Here is a 20,962-nt window from a genome sequence, read left to right as displayed (position 1 = left end):
TGTCACAGGCAGGAAGAGAGCAAGGCAGCAAGGGTCCAGAAGACTAAGCAACACTGCCTTTGCTGACATTTGTCAAGTATTTCTCAACAACGAGGAGAACATGTGTTTCTCAGGTATACATGGAATATTTACCAAGAAAATATATGCTGAGATATAATCAAACTTCAAGACATTCTCTGTGCATTGTAGACTTAAGTTAGCACTTACTTCGTTAAAAATGGCAAGGATACAGACAGGAACAAAGGACAAAATGAAACACATAGTATGATCTCTAAGAAGGCTTTGGGCACAGAGAGAGAAAAGCATGTAGGGCGTCCAGTGACTCACATGAGAAATCCTGGGGATGAGGTGAACAAAATCCACCACACAAGACAAAGAGATAGCACAATCATAAGACAGGATTCAGTAAGCCTGTATGTATCACCAAGACATGACAGATGAGTTCAAAGATGGGGCTAAAACAAGGGAAGACTAGGCCAGTTCCAAAGAAACACATTTAGTTTAGGACAGAAAGTAAAGCGGGTTTATAGATCATCAGGATAGGAGCCTAAAGGAACCACAAACTTAGGGACAAAGACAGAGGAATGAAGAAGACAAGTCAAAAACCAAACAAGTTAAACAAACAAAACCAAAAAAAAACCAGAAGAAGAGAAATTCTGTAAGTATACTACAGGTTGCCTGGTTAGGTCTGGTAACACCAAACATTTTTAAAATTCAGGGCAGCAAGCATGATACTTGAGATGTATATATGTCAAGAACACCCTGCTTTGGGAAACAAGGGGAAAAAAGGATTAAATCAGAAGTAATCATATTTACTGCTGTTAGAAATGGGAAAAAACAAAACAACCATGTTATTATGATCCAGTAGGAACAATTCATTCTGCCAGGAGGAAGGGCTCTGAAAAGTTTTATCTTGCTCGCGTGTGTGTGTGTGTGTGTGTGTGTGTGTGTGTGTGTGTGTGGTTGTTTTTTTAAAAACAGTTGGTTATATGGCTGACAATGTTTTTATGTCAAGCAGGGGACAGAGAAGAAACAGGCTCAGAGGGAAACCTATCCTGTAGCTCTCTGTAGGCACACAGGGTGGGTAGCTGTCTCCAATGTAGAACCAAGAGCAAGCAGGTCCCTTTGGAGTGAGGAAGAGAAGCAGGCAATACTGCCAAGTGCCTCACCCGCTTTCTGAAACCCTGCCGTGTGGGTAGGAAGGGAGACGGAGCAGAAGCAGGGGCAGCACCACAGACTGCTTCTTTCTGTGTCTCAAGGGAGGGAGTGCAGATCCCTGAGTTGTGGAAGGGCTGACGACAGGCTCAACAAAGGAAAATACCTAACAAACACTGTTTATGGGACCCTTATATTTGCACAGTGAGGGAAAAGATCTGGCTCAGCCTTAGGGGCTGTGCTGAGCATCTTCTCATGCAGATGTTCCAAGACTTCTGTCTCTTTTCTTCCTGGTGGCAGATCCAGACACTCTAACTCAGCCCCTGACATTTTCAAACTACCATCACCCAGTGTGTGCATCAGGTTCTCTAACCTATGCCTGGCACACAGGGTTAAGAGCTCTCTAGTTCCTATGTCTCTATGCCTCTAGAGGTGATCAGTTATGACAAGAAACTCTTACCAAATGTCACTTATAACCTATGGGGAAGTTGCTCATGTAAAGATCTCTATGAATATCTCTCAGGAATAGCTTCTAGACGCTGGCTTTTACCAAATGATTGCTGTGGGCTTCCTGGTAAGGGAATGGAATAGAAAGCTTATGATGATTAGTGTTAATTTACAACTTGACAGGACCTGAAACTGTTTCGGGATATTTGTTCACACTGACACGCCAAGACTGCCAATCAAGTTTACCTTGAATCATTAAAAACAAACAAACAAAAACAAACAAACAAACAAATAAAACTAATCTCCCCTAAAGAATTCCCAGGTGTCTCACCAGATCTTTTGGCTTCTTTAGTTTGTAGTCAGCTCGTGTAGCTGCGCTTGGCTGTGGAGGGGGAGTGGGTGAGGGGGCACAACAGAGCAATGCTTGTCCCAGGCACTCATCCCACCACAGGGTGGGCCTGTTAGGTGAGTGACAACAGGGTGTCAAGCAGCCAGGCTAGCCACTAGGCTACAAGGGTCAGGCCTAGGGCACCTGCAGCTGTTCAGGTGCAGCCACGAGGGTATGGCAAGTGAGAGCATGAGGCTACTTGAATGACAGAGCCAGCAATGGGGGGCTGACTCTGCCGCTGTAGAGCCAGCGGTGGGCAGTAAAAAACCAGTGTCTCACGGGGGCTTGCAAGGAGTAGGGGAGAAGCTGCCCGAGCAGTATCTGCAGTGGCGGGGAAAGGTGGTGGCCATGATCAAGTGCCATGCATTGGACACATGATAAACATCCATAAAATAAAATCTTTCCCATGTTAAGAATGGGAATACTACAATGTAGGGAGTTGGAACTCTGTATGGTTCCACAATGTATGGCTTGAAATTAGAAAAAATAAATGAAGGAATAATCAACATAGCTGGGATTGACATAATGTTGATTATAATTATTATCAGTTTGGTAATTCATATTTTATCCTTTAAAAAGTGGTTTGATATCTGTGCCAAATATGAAAAATTGACTGTTAAGATACAAGCCTTAGAAAGACCTACTAATGAAACTAAGAAAAATATTCACACACAGACAGAGGAGTTTACAGCAGAATCTACTGCACCACTGCATGATGACACTGAAGAGGAAAAGTCCAAGGTTATTAGAAAACCAACCTTGGGGCTAGAGAGATGGCTCAGAGGTTAAGAGCACTGGCTGCTCTTTCCAGAGGACCTGGGTTCAATTCCCAGCACCCACATGGCAGCTCACAACTGTTTGTAACTCCAATTCCAGGGGATCTGACACCCTCACACATTCATGCAGGCAAAACACCAATGCACATTAAATAAATAGATTTTTAAAAAGAAAACCAACCTTAATTTATCCAGTTACCATACAAGAACAACCACCAGATAACAAGTACCCCCAAGGCTATACAGAAGTTAACTGGAATCCTGTAGAAATGTTAAGATTTGAGGAGATTCAAGGAAGGAGCTGTTTCATATGATACGCATTCACCCTACATGAAGCAGATGTTAAATTCATGGGCACCTTGGAACAGAATTATTCTCCAAGACTGGAATGATTTCGCTACAGCAGTATTGGAAGCTGGTCATCAGTTACAATAGAAAACATGGTGGAAAGAGGGAGCTAGGGTCATAGAACAGTGAAATACAGGTAGAGATATTGATATTTCCAAATCAGCTTTTCGGTGAAGGTCAGTACGCTGATTTGCAAAGACAGTTTGGATTTGATAATCAGCTGGCCCTATGTTGTATAGCAGCTTTGAATGCTTGGGACAAGGATGAAGAATCAGGAAAGAGGTCTGAGTCATTTACTAAAATTATACAAGGTCCAAAAGAAGCCTTCACTGATTTTTTTTTTTAAACAAAGATTGATTTCAGCTATACATAGATCCAGAAGTCAGACAAATATTAATTGAATCTTTGGCTTTTGAAAATGCTAATTCAGAATGCAAAAGGGTGATTAGGCCTTTAAAGGCAAAATCAGAAACCACAGATGAATGGATCAGAAATACAGCTGATATTGAACCTCACACTTACGATGCTACTTTGATAGAAGTGATTTCTAAAAATTTTAAGGAAAATCAAAAGGTCAGATGTTTTAATTGTGGTAAACAAGGTCATCTGCAAAGGGATTGTAGGCAGAAATGTTGCAGGATATGTTTGCAGTGACACTCCGAGACTGCCAATAAGTTTCCTTTGCATCAGAGGATGAAGTCAGCAATTGGCTGACCAAGTTAGCCACAGAGGTTTTGGAGGACCTAGGATACATATAGAGAGACACAAGAAGTAGTAGGGAGGGTCTTAGAAAGATTAACAGACCTTTTGTATTGGGGAAGCAGAGCAAGAGGAGGTCACTGGTCGCTTCTCCTCTGCTTCTCTGATTCAAGATCAACTTTATTGTCAGTATTGGAGCATCAGTGAGAACACATATCCTGCAAATATCCCACAACAGAGATGCCTGTGAGAGCAGAGCAAACTATACTCTTTTGAGGTATGCATACTGGAAGACATCCAATTCCCCATGTACTATCTTTCACCAGGCTAGAAGGAAGGCCCTTCTTTCCCTGAGCCAACAAATGGGATGGAACATGTAGGCAGGTGCCATATGCAGAGGGCTGAGCACTTTGGTTTAGGATTTTATGCTTCAGAGATGAAAGCAGCCAGGAGACAGAAAGGATGTGACTATGGCTACCCAGATGGGCATTCACTAAGATCTCTGCTTAGTTATAGATAAAGTATAAATTCTAATTTCCAGAAAGCATCAAGAATAAGTGGATTTAGATTTATTTTTCCTATGCATTAATTCATTTATTCATTATTCACTCACTCACTCATTCATTTTTCTTCCCCGGTTCTAATATTTTCACAAAATTGTGCAACTACCAACCATTGAATTCCAGAACTCTTTCATCACTCCAAATAGAAACCCAAGTTCATTAGCAGCTGTTCCTCTCTCCTGTTCATTCAGTTCTAAGGCCTGACAAAGACAACCCTGTCATGTTTAATGACAGAGCAAACAATAGAGAATACACAACAAGGTGCTTGAGAATTGTGAGGGTCCAGAATCAATTAAAGGTAAAGGCCCTAACCTGTCTGCCTGACAGTTTGCTCACTGACATAGTGGCAATGGGTACCTATTAGCCAGATCCCAGCTCTGTCCAGTAAAGAGGAGGGCTTACAAGCCAGGGAGCCATATGCCCAGACTTTACAGAGGCAGGAAGACTCTGTGGCATGGCAATTGGATTCACACTTTATCAGCCACAAGACAGGAAAGGGTGTTGTGATTTACAAGAGTTTTCATGTGAGACACTGTATTTGTGCTAGAGGCACTGAGGTGCACCAGCAGGGCTAACAGGTAGAAAACTGCAGCAAGGTAACAGTACTTCTGAGCCTTGCAGGGGAGGGTTTCCTAAGAGTCACACAATCTTATGGCAGAATGGGTTGCCTTTAGGTAACAAGTTCAAATGCAATCTGGATATTCAATGAAATGAATGCTGAAAAGGTAGTTAAAAACAAACAACAAAAACAAACAAACAAACAAAACAACAGAGGGCGAGCTTACAGCTGTGGTATTCCCACACTAAAATGGCGAGGTTAACTGGGAGGTGTGCTGCAAGCAATCTGTTACAATCATGTAATACTGAGCTGGGATTTACTGTCTTTACATTCTGGGATATCATTACAACTCTACTTGCTATTCAATATTTTCTTAAGCAGAAATGAAAGAACCCCCATTGCTGGGGAGTGTTCTCTCCCCTTAGGTGTGTTTTGGGTTACCCAGATCGGATGAGTGGTGAAGCACACTTCCTCCCTCTAAGTTAATTTAATAGTTTGCACATTGATTGTTACATCTTGCACCCGATAGGAAAGACCTGGGCATACACTGCACTCTATGAAAGGGAGTGTGAGCACTGGCAGGCTCTACCTGCCCATGAATTTGATTTTTCACAGAATAGTCCTTCAGACGATTTCTGTGGGACCAAAGGGAGATATGACTTTTATACATATTTTCTTTAAATAAACACAGATTATATAAATATGAACAGAAAACATGATTTGTTTTTGAAGCAGTAAATATTTTTTCCTCTAAGTAGGAATTGATATGAACTTGTAACTAAGGGAACCTGAACTTAGCCAAGCCCACCCCAATCCAAACTGGACTTGCCTTTTTTGCTTTTCATCTCCCTGGACAAATGACCCTGGCAGAAGGAGCTGTCACCGTGGCCAACTGTGGAAGTGCCATCACAAAAAATGCTTGACTGACCACCTCCGGCCTTTCCCAAGCCTTCCCTGGTTTCTTCCTTTTGCTGCTGCCCTGCCAAACGCACAGATGGCAACTGTCTCTCTGGAATGCAAGAAATAGCAAGCAGATAGAAGGGTCTGATCACCTGGTGCAGTGGGCAACTATTGGGCAGCTCATGATTTCTGGCACCTTTTCCTTTTCCTTTTTTTTTTTTTTTTAAAGATTTATTTATTTATTTATTATGTATACAGCATGTATGACTACAGGCCAGAAGAGGGCACCAGATCTCACTGCAGATGGTTGTGAGCCACCATGTGGTTGCTGGGAATTGAACTCAGGACCTCTGGAAGAGCAGCCAGTGCTCTTAACCTCTGAGCCATCTCTCCAGCCCACCTTTTCCTTTTTACTACAGTTTTCTCATTATAAAGCTACTATCAGCACATTATAAAATTTGGAAAGAGAGGAAGTTGCTTGTGATCCCACTGTCCTAAGAAGCTCACTTTTGCACTTGGGTTCGTTGCTTACCTTCCTTCAGGGCTCTCCTGCTATAGTTTTGTGATATTATCTACTCAGCTTATTTATTCTCTTGTCCTTTAAAAACAGGCTAGCATTAATTCCTATAAATACATATCACCAGACAGGCAACTCTGTGCGATAACCTCTCCCAAACCAGCATGCCCTTCTGACTTCCCAGTGTCCGCCTGTGGGTAGTTCCCCACCATCCAGGCCGAGCCACCTGTCTTTCTTTCTCTATTCTGCCCCTTGCTTCCACACTCTTCTCTTCCTCCTTTCACCTCACCTCATCCTTCATGGACCTTGTTCCCATCTCCAGTCCAGGTCTGCATGCCTACACTTGTAAAACTTCTCCTTTTACTTCAGTCTTTTGATAACTTATTTTCCTCACTGTGTCTGAATTCCCACTGAACAATGTCTGTGTTGTTTTCCACAGTCTAACAAATAAACATTATTTGCCACTAATCTGTTTTTCTTGCAGTATTTTTTTTAAACCCATTTTCTCCATGAAACCCTTACCCACACACCTGCATACTAGATATAAAGCAGCTGTGCAGAGTGAATCAGGCAGGGCATAGTCTAGTTCCCTGCTATACCTGCAGGTTCAAGAGTTTGAGGTGGACAAGAATCCAGCAAAGGAAACACAGTCAGTTGATCAGGTCTGCATGTGGTTGGTGGGAAAAAACTTAGGTGAGCCAGTCCCCAGGTTTCAAGACGAAGAAGTCAGCGGAGCCGCACTCCTGGCACTTAATGATCGGATGATACAGCAACTGGTAAAGAAAACTGGACAACAGGCTGTTCTGATGGACTTCATTCAAAAATATAAGCAGAGCAATCAATGGCTAAAGCCCACTGGAAGCCCCAGAGAGACATCCCTTTTGACCCTGGCACAAGCTGCCCCTGAGCATGAAGAGAACTCCACTCCCACCAGCTTGATAATGGACTCATTGACCAATGAGTATTGGAGCAGAGAAGAAATATAAAGCACATTCTAGCAAGGCATAAAGTATTACAACGGACTAAGTCCTATGTCTTACCAGAGTTTCCCTGCATAAGGAAATCACAGCATAAGGATAAGTATCATCAAGTTTCCCCAGGCAGATATGACAAAGTATCTGGAAAGCTCGCTGTAGCCCACCACCCAGCAGTACAACTATGTCGTCAATGCTCTGCTGCAGGCCCACCTTTCCTAGATCAGGACGGCTGTGGCTTTTTTCTTTTAATGGAAATGAGCCCTCAATGATTGCTTTAAATATGTTCGAAGACCCATAGAAGACAATGAACAAGTAATGAGAAGTGTAAATTTAGACACCTAAGGGGCCAGACAAGGAAGTCTCTTGCTGACATAGGATCTGACGAAATTAAAACTGTGCAGAGGAAAATAAGCCTGAACCCCAAACACTCTGACAACTACAGTTGACTAATGATGTGACAATAAATTGTAGCATTAAAACATGTGAGATTCCTTTTAAAAGTTACCAATAAAATTGATGGTTTGCATGGAAAAAAAAGAGTTGAGGCTAGCAGAGATAGAGAAACAGGTATTATACTTTTGCCATAAACAACTATAAAACTGGAGAGAACAAATGGAGCAGCTGTTTTCAGTCACTAAGAGAAGAGCTGTAACCCAAGGGGAGGATGGCCCAGCACCATCAGGTCTCTGCCTAGGGCACTGTTCACATGGGTACTTTGGAGAGGGATCTATCTACAGAGAGAGCAGGCTTGCTCAAACCTCTGTGCACAGCAAAGACTTCTCAGATATTGGGCTGCAGTTTGTTCTTGTACATAAGCTGCTCTAGTTTTGGATTACAGAAACATGTAACAGAGAATGTGTTCTGAGGATATGGGCAGAGTGTTGCCTGGCATGGATGAGCCCTAGCCATAGGAGTATTTTGGGGGGGTGGGTGGAGATAGCTCCTACAAAGCTAAGCAGTTTTAGGGAACACACTCTCTTGGCTTACGCCTACTAATCATCACTGCTTATTGCAATAGAGGAGGAAACATACAGAGGTTTGCATCAGAGGAAGATGAGGGATGAATACTTTGAAGGTGGGCCATCAATGCTCTGAGGCAAAATAAAATCAAAAGGATGTGCATACTTCATGGGTACATACACCATCAAAGTCCATATTAGAAAAACAAAACAAAAAAAACCCCCACCAAAGTCCATGTTAGTCCAAGGTAATCTCCAAGAATAACCAAAGTCACAGTAGTCATCAAGGCTCCCCTCTAGAAAATCACCAGATGTAGATGGAAACTATCTTTGGGCATGGAGGGAACTGATAGGGTTTTTTTCTTATACCTTCCACACAGCCTTTGGCAATCACCTGTGGCTATTCTTCCTACTACAGTCATCCCTGGCTGCAACCCTGCCTTTTCTTTCCTAGCAACATCTTCAAGAATGTTTAAAAGGTCCTTAACAGTCTGCCATTCACAATTTTCTTAATAGACAAGGAGCTACAAGGAGCAGTGGAGCATCTGCAGGTCAGGCCTAGACAAGCATGTATCAGGAGAGTGTGCCTACTGCCCACTGCACAGCATGTCTTGAGAGAGGTTCCTCCATGCTGAGTTTGAAGGAAACATAGTCTGTTTTGGGTAGAGCCCATAGGTGTCTTCCTATTATCCTTCATACCGATGCTGGCTAGCCAAGGCCTAGAAGTAGCTCTTCTGCTATCATGGCTACCTCTTCTAACACCCACAAATAGCTAGTGAGAAGACATTTCTCATTCTCTCCCTCACCAGAGACTCCACAGGGCTCAATGTTCAGCTTGAATAGCCAAGCTCAGGAATGAAGCAAACCCATCCTTGCCCATTAAGCTTCCCAAGGAACATATGGAAACTGGACATGGGTATTCAGCACATGAGAACACAGACTGCCTACTGCACAGAGCAGCAGAGAAATTTCCATCCTACCATCAGTGAGAGGCCTGCAGGAGAGAGCATCATCAAGGTCTCGAGCAGTTGATGGGTCAATGGTGAAGATACAGTCTTTTCTAGGAAAGATAGAAAACAGAATTAGCACAAATAATCCACTGTCAGAGAATGTTAAACAACAGTTCTTTTTTTTTTTTTTTTTTTTTTTTTTTTGTGGAGCTGAGGATCGAACCCAGGGCCTACTGAGCTAAATCCCCAACCCCTACAACAGTTCATTTTACACATGTGATCTTTTGCAAAGAACACCTACAATCTCTCTTTAAGGAGGGAAGAATGTGGGGCTGGGAGAGACAAAGGTGTGATCACTATTCTCTTCTGCTCTGTGACCTGACACTAACCTCTCCTTGCCCCAAGAGAGGAGAGAGAACAGGTGTCATCAGGCAGCCAGGAGGCAGCTCCCAGGAAAGAGGCTTCCCGATTAGAACTCTGTTCCAAGAGGGACAGACCCTCTTGGTCAAGCCCCCTCTAGTGTCTGGTCTTTGGACTCCCTATCCACCCACAGAGTGTATGGGAGTGGTTCTTCGAGGGTCGGCTATAGCTGCTCTCCTGCACTGTATCTCACCTGGCAAATAGAGAGTATCAAAAAAGGTTACCCAGCTTCTGACATGAGGACAGGACCCAGGAATAAATTATTTAAAATACAGAGCCATATAATCAACCTAGTTAAGCACAATATAATTCTATTCAGAAACAGACCAGACCACAGTTTGTGCCCCTGGGACAGCCAACTACTTCACTTAGAACCCACACAAAAAGCTGCATAAAGTGGCACATATGTATAACCTCAGAAATCCTATGGGAATGTGGGAGTGGAGTTCAGAGAGCTGCCCAGAAACTCAAAGGTCAGCTAGACTGGTGTACACAGTATGACAGAAACAAAAAGACCCTGGCTCAACAAGGTGGGAGAAGAGGATCCACTCCTGAAAGTTGTCCTCTGACCTATATACATACATTAGAACAAGCTGAAGACACTATGCACTTCAGACACAGGACCAAAAGGACACAAGCTGGATTTGACTGGAAAATCCCTTGGGGACTAGCTTTCATGGTACCAGAAGACATCATGCAAGTTTCCAAAGGAAGGAAGAAACCAACAGTCCTACACAGAGCTATGATGCACATAAACCACAACAATGACTAGCATGGCAAGATAACCCTAAGGGTGCAGTAGTGGCATGCAGACCTTGATGGTACTCAATAGTTCTCCAATTGAGCATAAGGCCCAATCAACAAGAGAGAAACCATGCCTGAGACCATAAAGCTAGCCAACTACCTGGGGCTAGTGAAGTCAGGATCTTGGAGAACCTATAAGCACCCTCCTACTGAACCAGCATGATCCTAACTACATTTGAAAGATTTATCCTTATACTCATAGAGAAGTGGACACTTACCCCTCCTCAAGGAAACCTCTCTTTGTAAAAGATGGAGACTATTATAGGAAACTACAACCATTTAAAATGCAGAACTATGGAGCCCAGTTCCAACAAACACATCTATAACACAACTCCTGCACCCAAGGCTCAGGGAGTAAAGAGTGGGAGATTTTTCTTTTTCTTTTTCTTTTTTTCTTTTTTTTTTTTTTTCGAGATAGGGTTTCTTTGTAGCTTTGGAGCCTGTCCTGGACTATCTCTGTAGACCAGGCTGGTCTTAACTCACAGAGATCCATCTGCCTCTGCCTCCCAAGTGCTAGGATTACAGGCGTGTGCCACCACTGCCCAGCAGGAAGATTTTAATAGTCACAAGAACTGGCAGTTTGGTGTGAGATTGTGTCTCTTAGAAATGTCAGAAAAGTTACATCCATGAAGTCTCACCAACATGGCTGCCCAAACATGACCTAAACAAGGATGACAGTTACAGTCACTGAAATATGGATAAGGAAAGCCTCCGAGGCAAAGAGGGAAGAAATAGTGTTCTCCAAAGAAGAACACACCACTTAGCTATCCAATACCAAAAGCTCTGCCTTGAAAACACACACACACACACACACACACACACACACACACACACACACACACAAGTTAAATTATATGGAATGAGCAGGCTGTATTTATATATTTAGAAATACATACCCAATCTGGGTCAGAGGTGAAAGACTGGCCTGTCCCTAGGTCCCATCCCTGGGCCCAAGCCATTCCTGGGGAAGACCCGCCCAACTCGGCCCCAGTGGCTGGCCAGTGGGCAGGGCTCCTGTGGGCCCCTCAGCAGACCCTGCAATCTACATGCCCTGCCCCCACAGCCATCCGCCCAAGACCCCTGCCACTTCCTGAGACTTAGGGACCAGCCCCAAGCTCCCATCCAGCCTGGAGCTCCTTTCTGACCCAGAGAGCTCCCATCAGGCCCAGAGAGCTCTCATCAGGCCCAGAGAGCTCCCATCCAGCCCAGAGAGCTCCCATCCAGCCCAGAGAGCTCCCATCTGACCCAGAGAGCTCTCATCAAGCCCAAAGAGCTCCCATCCGCCCCAGAGAGAGAGCTCTCATTGGACAAAGAGCCATCATTGGACCAAGAGGAAACTCAGGACACAGGGAATCTTCCAGCCCTGATTAGACCAAGAGTAGCTTTCTGAGAAGCAGAATCTCTCAAAGGACCAAGAGAGGCGTCCTAAAATGCTGAATCTGTCAGCCCTGATTGTACCAAGAGCCCTGATAAGACCAAGAACGAATCCACGAGGAGATGGGCAGCTGTCAAGGCAGAAGTACATACAACAACATAAAGAGCAATACGACATCACCAGAACCTAGCCCTTCTCCAACAGCTAGACCTGAACATCACAGAATGGAAGAAGCAGAAGAAAGCAACCTTAAGAAAAGCATCATGAAGATGCTAGAGGCCTTTCATGAAAAAAAAATCAAAAATGAAATTGAGGAAAAGATAAAAAAGTAGAGGAAATCAATAAAGAAAGTGAGAAAAAGTCAAACAAAAAATGGGAAGAACTCTATAAAAAAAAAAAAAACTAGAGGAAAAGACAAATAAAGCAGAAGAAAACAGTAAATCCCTTAAAGAAAACCATGAAAAAACAATGAAACAAGTGAGGGAAACAGTCCAAGACCTGAAAAGGGAAGTAGAAACAATGAAGAAGGTACAAACAGAGGGGATGCTGGAAACAGAAAATCTGAGTAAACAAACAGGAAACACAGTGGAAGAGAGAATCTCTGGTGTAGAGGATACAATAGAGAAAATGGATTCATCAGTCAAAGAAAATACCAATGCCAAAAAAGTCATAACACAAAATGTCCAAGAAATCTGGGACGCCATGAAAAGACCAAACCTATGAATAATAGGGATAGAGGAAGGAGAAGAATACCAACTCAAAGGCACAGAAAATATATTCAACAAGATCATAGAAGAAAACTTTCCCAACTTAAAGAAGGAAATGCCTATGAAGATACAAGAAGCCTATAGAACACCAAACAGACTAGACCCCCCCCCAAAAAAGTCCCCTCACCACATAATAATTAAACAACTAAACGTACAGAATAAAGAAAGAATATTAAGGGCAGCAAAGGAAAAAGGCCAAGTGACTTATAAAGGCAAACCCATCAGAATAACACCTGATTTCTCAATGGAGACTTTGAAAGCCAGAAGGACCTGGACATATGTAATGCAGACACTAAGAGACCATGGATGCCAGCCTAGACTAATATACCCAGCAAAACTTTCAATGGTCATAAGCGGAGTGAACCACACATTCCAAGACAAAGCCAGATTTAAACAATACTTATCCACAAATCCACACCTACAGAAAGCACAAGAAGGAAAATTCCAACCTAAGGAAGTTAGATACACCCATGAAAACACAGGCAATAGATAACACCACAGCAGTAAACCCCAAAGAAGAGAAGTACACACACACACTACCACCAAAAAATAACAGGAAGGAACAATCACTGGTCATTAATATCCCTTAATATCAATGGGCTTAATTCACCTATAAAAAGACACAGGCTAACAGAATGGATACATAAGCAGGACCCATCTTTCTGCTGCATACAAGAAACACACCTCAAATTCAATGATAGCCACTACCTAAGAATAAAAGGCTGGGATAAGAATAAAAGGCTGGGAAAAGACTTTCCAATCAAATGGTCTTAAGAAGCAAGCAGGTGTATCCATCCTATTATCCAGAAAATTAGACTTCAAACTAAAATCAATCAAAAGAGATCGAGGGCATTACATACTAATCATAGGAAAGATCCACCAATATGAAGTTTCAATTCTGAACATTTATGCCCCAAACACAAGGGCACCCACATATATAAAAGAAACATTACTAAAGTTTAAATCACATATAAAACCTCACACATTAATAGTGGGAGACTTCAACACCCCACTCTCACCATTGGACAGATCTACCAAATTGAAACTTAACAGAGAAATAAAGGACTTAACTGATGTTATGAATCAAATGGACTTAATAGATATCTACAGAACATTCCATCCTAACAAAAAAGAATATACCTTCTTCTCAGCACCCCATGGAACCTTCTCTAAAATCGACCACATACTTGGCCACAAAGCAAATCTCAACAGATACAAAACAATTGGAATAACCTCCTATGTTCTATTAGACCACCATGGTTTAAAGTTAGATTTCAACAACAAAAACTACAGAAATCCTACAATCTCATGGAAACTGAATAATGCTCAACTGAATCACCAGTGGGTTAAGTAAGTAAGTAAGTAAGTAAGGAAGGAAGGAAGGAAGGAAGGAAGGAAGGAAGGAAGAAAGAAAGAAAGAAAGAAAGAAAGAAAGAAATTAATTAATTAAAGGCTTCCTAGAGATCAATGAAAATGAATATACCACATACCCCAACTTATGGGACATTATGAAAGCAGTGCTAAGAGGGAAATACATAACACTAAATGCTCACATACAGAAGTTAGAGAAATTTCACACTAGTGACTTAACAGCACATCTGAAAGCTCTAGAACAAGAAGAAGCAAAGTCACCCAGAAGTAATAAATGCCAGGAAATAATCAAATTGAGAGCTGAAATCAATAAACAAAGAGAACAATACAAAGAATTAATGAAACAAAGAGTTGGTTCTTTGAGAAAATCAACAAGATAGACAAGCCCTTATCAAAACTAACCAAAAGGCAGAGAGAGAACATCCAAATTAACAAAATCAGAAATGAAAAGGGGGACATAACAACTAACACTGAGGAAATCCAGAGAATCATTAGGTCATACTTCAAAAACCTCTACTCCACAAAACTGGAAAATCTAAAAGAAATGGATAATTTTCTGGATAGGTACCACATACCTAAGTTAAATCAAGACCAGATAAACTATTTAAATAGTCCAATAATCCCTAAGGAAATAAAATCAGTCATTAAAAGTCTCCCAACCAAACAAAACAAAACAAAACAAAAAAACCCAAGTCCAGATGGTTTCAGTGCAGAATTCTAGCAGATCTTCAAAGAAGAGTGAACACCAATACTCTTTAAATTGTTCCACACAATAGAAATAGAAGGAACATTACCAAACTCCTTCTATAAGGCTACAATTACCCTGATTCCTAAGCCAAACAAAGATGCAACAAAGAAAGAGAACTACAGACAGATCTCCCTCATGAACATTGATGCAAAAATACTCAATAAAATACTGGCAAACAGACTCCAAGAACACATCAAAACAATTATCCACTATGATCAAATAGGCTTCATCCCATGGATGCAAGGGTGGTTCAACATACGAAAGTCCATCAATGTAACACACCATATAAACAAACAAAGAAAAAAACCACATGATCATCTCCCTAGATGCTGAAAAGGCATTTGACAACTTCCAACACCCCTTCATGATAAAGGTCTTGGAGAGATCAGGAATTCAGGGAACATACCTAAACATAATAAAGGCAATTTGCAGCAAGCCAACAGCCAACTTCAAATTAAATGGAGAGAAACTCAAAGCAATACCTCTAAAATCAGGAACAAGGCAAAGCTGTCCGCTCTCCCCATACTTATTCAATGTAGTACTTAAAGTTCTAGCCAGAGCAATAAGACAACATAAGGAGATTAAGAGGATACAAATTGGAAAGGAAGAAGTCAAGCTTTCCCTATTTGCAGATGACATGATAGTATACATGAGTGATCCCAAAATTCGACCAAGGAACTCATACAGCTTATAAACACCTTCAGCAACATAGCAGGATACAAGATTAACTCAAAAAAAAAAAAAAAATCAGTAGCCTTCCTATATACAATAGACAAAGAGGCTGAGAAGGAAATCAGAGATACATCACCACTTATAATAGCCATAAATGATATAAAATACCTTGGGGTTACTCTAACTAAGCATGTGAAGGACCTGTATGACAAGAACTTTAAGTCCCTGAAAAAAGAAATTGAAGAAGATGTCAGAAAATGGAAAGATCTCCCATGCTCATGGATAGGCAGGACTAACATAGTAAAAATGGCAATCTTACCAAAAGCAACCTACAGATTCAATGCAATCCCCATCAAAATACCAAAACAATTCTTCACAGATCTGGAAAGAATAATACTCAACTTCATATAGAAAAACAAAAAACTCAGGATAGCCAAAAGAATCCTGTACAATAAAACAACTTCTGGAGGCATCACAATCCCTGACCTCAAGCTCTACTATAGAGCTACCGTAATGAAAACAGCTTGGGACTGGCATAAAAACCGACATGTGGACCAATGGAATTGAATTGAATACCCTGACATTAACCCGCACACCTATGAACATATAATTTTTTGACAAAGAAGCCAAAACTGTACAATGGAAAAAAGAAAGCATCTTCAACAAATGGTGCTGGCATAACTGGATGTCAATGTGTAGAAGGCTGCAAATAGATCCGTATCTGTCACTGTGCACAAAACTTAAGTCCAAGTGGATCAAAGACCTCAACATAAATCCAGTTACTCTGAACCTGATAGACGAGAAAATAGGAAGTACTCTTGAACGCATTGGCACCAGAGATCACTTTCTGTATATAACACCAGTAGCACAGACACTGAGAGAAACAAACAATCAATGGGACCTCTTGAAACTGAGAAGCTTTTGTAGAGCAAAGGATACAGTCAACAAGACAAAGCGACAGCCTACAGAATGGGAAAAGATCTTCACCAACCCCACATCTGACAGAGGGCTGATATCCAGAATATATAAAGAACTCAAGAAATTAGACATCAAAATGTCCAACAATCCAATTAAGAAATGGGCTATAGAGCTAAACAGAGAATTCTCAACAGAGGAAGCTCAAATGGCTGAAAGACATTTAAGGAATTGCTTAACAACCCTAATCATCAAGGAAATGCAAATAAAAATGACTTTGAGATACCACCTTATACCCTTCAGAATGGCTAAGATCAAAAACACTGAAGACAGCCTATGCTGGAGAGTATGTGGAGCAAGAGGAACTCTCCTCCACTGTTGGTAGGAATGCAAGCTTGTACAGCCACTTTGGAAATCAATTTGATGCTTTCTTAGAAAATTGGGGTCACGTGGGTTCAAAAAAACAAAAGAAAAGAAAAAAGAAAACTGGGAATCCATCTCCCCCAAGACCCAGCTATACCACTCTTGGGCATATTCCCAAGGGATGTTCTATCATACCACAAGGGCACATGCTCAGCTATGTTCATAGCAGCATTGTTTGTAATAGCCAAAACCTGGAAACAACCTAGATGCCCTTCAACTGAAGAATGGATAAATAAAACGTGGTACATATACACAATGGAGTACTACTCAGCAGAGAAAAACAATGACATCATGAGGTTTGCAGGCAAATGGATGGATCTAGGAAAAAAAATCATCTGGAGTGAGGTAACCCAGACTCAGAAAGACAAACATGGTATGTACTCACTCATAGGAGGATACTAGATGTAAAACAAAGGATGACTACTCACAACTCCAGGGAGGCTACCTAGTAAAGAGGACCCTACGAAAGACACGGGGATCACCCAACGACAGAGAAATGGATGAGATCTACATAAGCAAACTGGACGTGAAGGGAGTTAATGAAGGGCAAGGGTTAGGGGAAGAGAGCTTAGAGGAGCAGGAGATCCCAGCTAGATCAAGAACAGAGAGGGAGAACAAGGAAAGAGAGACCATGATAAATGAAGACCCCATGGGAATAGGAAGAAGCAAAGTGCTAGAGAGGTCCCCAGAAATCCACAAAGATATCTCCACAATAGACTACTGGCAATGGTCAAGAGAAAACCTGAACTGACCTACTCTGGTGATTGGATGGCTGAACACCCTAACTGTCATGATAGATCTCTCATCCAATGACTGATGGAAGCAGATGCAGAGATCCATGGCCAGGCCCCAGGTGGAGCTCCAGGAGTCCAATCAGCGAGAAACAGGAGGGATTGTATGAGCGAGAGTTGTTGGGACCATGGCTGGAAAAAGCACAGGAACGAATAGCCAAACCAATGGAAACACATGAACTATGAACCAATAGTTGAGGAGCCCCCAACTAGATCAGGTCCTCTGGATAAGTGAGACAGGAGGCCCTCAGGCAGTGGGACCGGGACCTGACCTTGGTGCAAGAGCTGGCTCTTTGGAGCCTGGGGCCTATGCTGGGACACTTTGCTCAGCCTAGGTTAAGGGAAGAGGGGACTGGACCTGCCTCGACTGAATCTACCAGGCTGAGCTGAATCCTCAGGGGAGTGCTTGCCCTGGAGGAGATGGGAATGGGGGTGGACTGGGGGGAGGATGGGAGGAGGGAGGACAGGGGAATCCGTGGCTGATATGTAAAATTAAATTAAATCATAAATTTTTTAAAAATAATAAAAATAAATAAATACATCTAAAAAAAAAAAAGAAATACACCCATGCATGTGTGCTTGCACACACTCACGCATACATAACAATTAAAGAAAGAGAGGCCATGAATTTGAAAGAGAACAAGACGGGGAGTATACGGGAGGGGATGGAGGGAGGGAAGAAAAGGGAGAAAATGGTGTAATTATTTTATAATCTCTAAAAATAAAAATTATAATAAATAAACAGGGGGCTGGGAACACAGCTTAGTGGAAGAGCTGTTGGAACATGTCTGAGTCCTTAGGTTCAATCTATACCCAATATTAAGCAAAAGTTAACTAAGAAAGAATAGTTTGGTGTGGTTCTGTTTTCAACATTCTCAAAAGTACAGATTTATAATGACAGACGGCATTATCAGTGCTTGTCAGGGCCTGGGAATAAGGTATGTGCGTTTTAGGGTGGTAGAATTTTGCTAATCTTATCTGTGGTGTCTAAGATTTATACATGATTTAAAAGCATTGACATGTACACCAAATAAAGGTCAATTTTACTGCTTGTTCACTTAGAAATAATTTCTAATTATGATGTGTGTGTGCTAGTTAGACTTTCTTTTTTCAGTGTTTGAGAATTCCATACAATTGTTTTGATAAACCCTTCCCCCACTCTCTCCCCTCCAACTCCTTCCCTCTCCACCTCCACCAGTTTTCCCTTCCAACTTCACAACTCTTTAAAACAAAACAAGCAAACAAACAAAATGAGTCCATGCTTCCTTTAAGTGTATGGGTATAAGACCACCTACTGGTGAATAGGCAAGCGCCTCTCAGTGTCCATATTCCTAAAGAAAACTGACTCTCCCTCTCCCAGCAGGCATCAATGGCCAGCAGCTCCTCAGTTAGGGGTGGGACTTCATGAGCCCCCCCCCCCCCCACCTGTGCTGCGATTCCAGCTGGCCTGATCTTGTGCAGAACTTAGGTGTGCAGTCACAGCTGCTCTAAGTTTAGGTGTGCAATAGTGCTGCACATCCCGCCAACACTATTTCACTTCAGACATCCACTACAATCTTTCTGCTCCCTCTTCTACAATGATCCTCGAGCCTTGTGGGAAGAAATTGCAATATGGATGTTGCATTTATAGCTATGCATTCCCCAGCCTATTATTCTCTGCACACTGACCTGCTGTGGGTCTCTGTATTAATGCTCATCTACTGCAAAAAGGAGCTTCTCTCATGAGGGCTCAGAGATACACTAATCTATGGGTATAGCAATAATTCATTAAGAATTGTTATAATACTATGTCCATTTAGCAGAATAATAGCATTAGGTTCTCCTCTAGGGCCTATGACCTAGTCAGCCACAAGGTTTTGGTTCAGTTTATGGTACCAGGTATGAATTCCTTCTTGTGAAGTAGGCTTTAAATCCAACCAGAAAGCAATCGGTTACTTTTATAACATTTATGCCACTATTTCATGAGTGGTCATAGCTTGCCAGGTCAGTCATTACTGTAGCTCTCAGGATTCACAGCTGGGTAAGACTGCAAATTACTTCCTCTACCCCCAGGACATGAAATCCAGCACTATGGAATCTAGCCAGTAGGAGGAAGCTTCCAGGTTGGTACTAGCTTGATCTTCCATGTCCTATGCCTCAATTACTTTCTTTCTTTTTTTTTTTTTTCCTCCAAAATGGGATCTTACCATTAAGTTCTGGAGGTGAGCAAGTGCAATGGCAACAGTGTGTAATGTTTGTGTGTGTGAAGAGGATCTAGGATAACTCCATTTAAACTCCATATATATATATATATATGTATGTATATAGTTTAGGAATCTTCTACAGTATCTAAAAAGATTTATTATTTAATGTTAGGATATATGCCTGAGTGTATGTATGTGTATTACATGAACGTAGTACGTACAGAAGCCAAAAGAAGGTATTGGATATCTTGAAGCTGGCATTCCAGACAATTGTGAACCCTGGGATGTGAGTGCTGGGAACCAAACTCAGGTTCTCCCTGCCACTCCCATTCCCGGTCTCTACAGTGTTTGTGTTCTAACCTTCTCTTCTTGAAATCCTCCCCGTCATGACCTCTTTGCTAGTTTCACTTCTACGGGTACACCAATTTAAACACACATATCTAAAGATTCAAAGCTAGCATCTACAGATGAGAGAGAAGGTGTGACATTTGTCTAGTGGGGACTGGGTTATCTCAAGATGATCTCTAGATCCATCCATTTATTTTCAAATTTCATAATTTCATTTTTCTTTACAGCTTAATAATATTCCATTGTGTATATGTACCACATTTTTATTATCCATTCATTAGCTGATGGACATCTAAGCTGTTTCCATTTTCTGGCTATTGTGAATAAAGAACAATGAATATGAGTAAGCAATTTTCTCTGCAGCAGGATGCTGGAATCCTTGGGAGATCTGCCTAGGAGTGGATTAGCTGGATCATGTGGCAGGTCGACATCGGTGAGGAGCTTGCAGAGATTTCCACAGCGAATGCAGCAGTTTCCACTCCCACTATCAATCCGTGCTCACTTCTTGCACCCATGCTTGCACCTGCTGCACTCCCCCCTCCATTTGTTCATTTACTTTGTCTTTAAACCTTAGCTGTTCTGACTGGTGTAAGATGAAATGTTGGATGAATGGTAACATAAAGTCCCAGAAGATTAAGCTGATTCTGACTACACAGTAATAGACTGTACAATAGGGAGGACCTTGAACTCAGTCCACAAGGTGAAGGAAGGACTCACTGTTCCTTGCTCATTTTTGTCTCCTCCATAAAACCTAGTCAAATTCTTCATAAACATGTACTCAATAAAATACTTGTGTAACTAAATCTGACATGTCACGTGGGGTACCAGGGATGGTTTGGTCCTTTTATTTCATCATAATGACATCATAAGAAGCTGAAAGAATGTCCCTCTATGTCAAATTAAAAGT

At 41.8% G+C, this 20,962-nt stretch overlaps 1 protein-coding gene and 1 pseudogene across 3 annotated transcripts in view; one reads left to right on the top strand and one right to left on the bottom strand.

Moving 5' to 3' along the window:
* Nucleotides 1-20,962, bottom strand: part of Dis3l2 (DIS3 like 3'-5' exoribonuclease 2) — a 328,899-nt gene that overhangs the window by 106,347 nt on the left and 201,590 nt on the right. For all 3 annotated transcript variants that reach the window (XM_036173185.1, XM_036173187.1, XM_036173186.1), the window contains exon 10: nucleotides 9,269-9,348. In XM_036173185.1, coding sequence (XP_036029078.1) covers nucleotides 9,269-9,348 — 80 coding nt within the window. The remainder of the gene's footprint in view (nucleotides 1-9,268; nucleotides 9,349-20,962) is intronic.
* On the top strand, nucleotides 1,709-7,775 carry LOC118573335 (annotated as a pseudogene).

The sequence above is a fragment of the Onychomys torridus genome, chromosome 23, assembly GCF_903995425.1.
Source record: "Onychomys torridus chromosome 23, mOncTor1.1, whole genome shotgun sequence".
NCBI lineage: Eukaryota > Metazoa > Chordata > Mammalia > Rodentia > Cricetidae > Onychomys > Onychomys torridus.
Note: the sequence above shows the minus strand (reverse complement) of the source record. Positions and strands in the feature narration are given on the sequence as shown.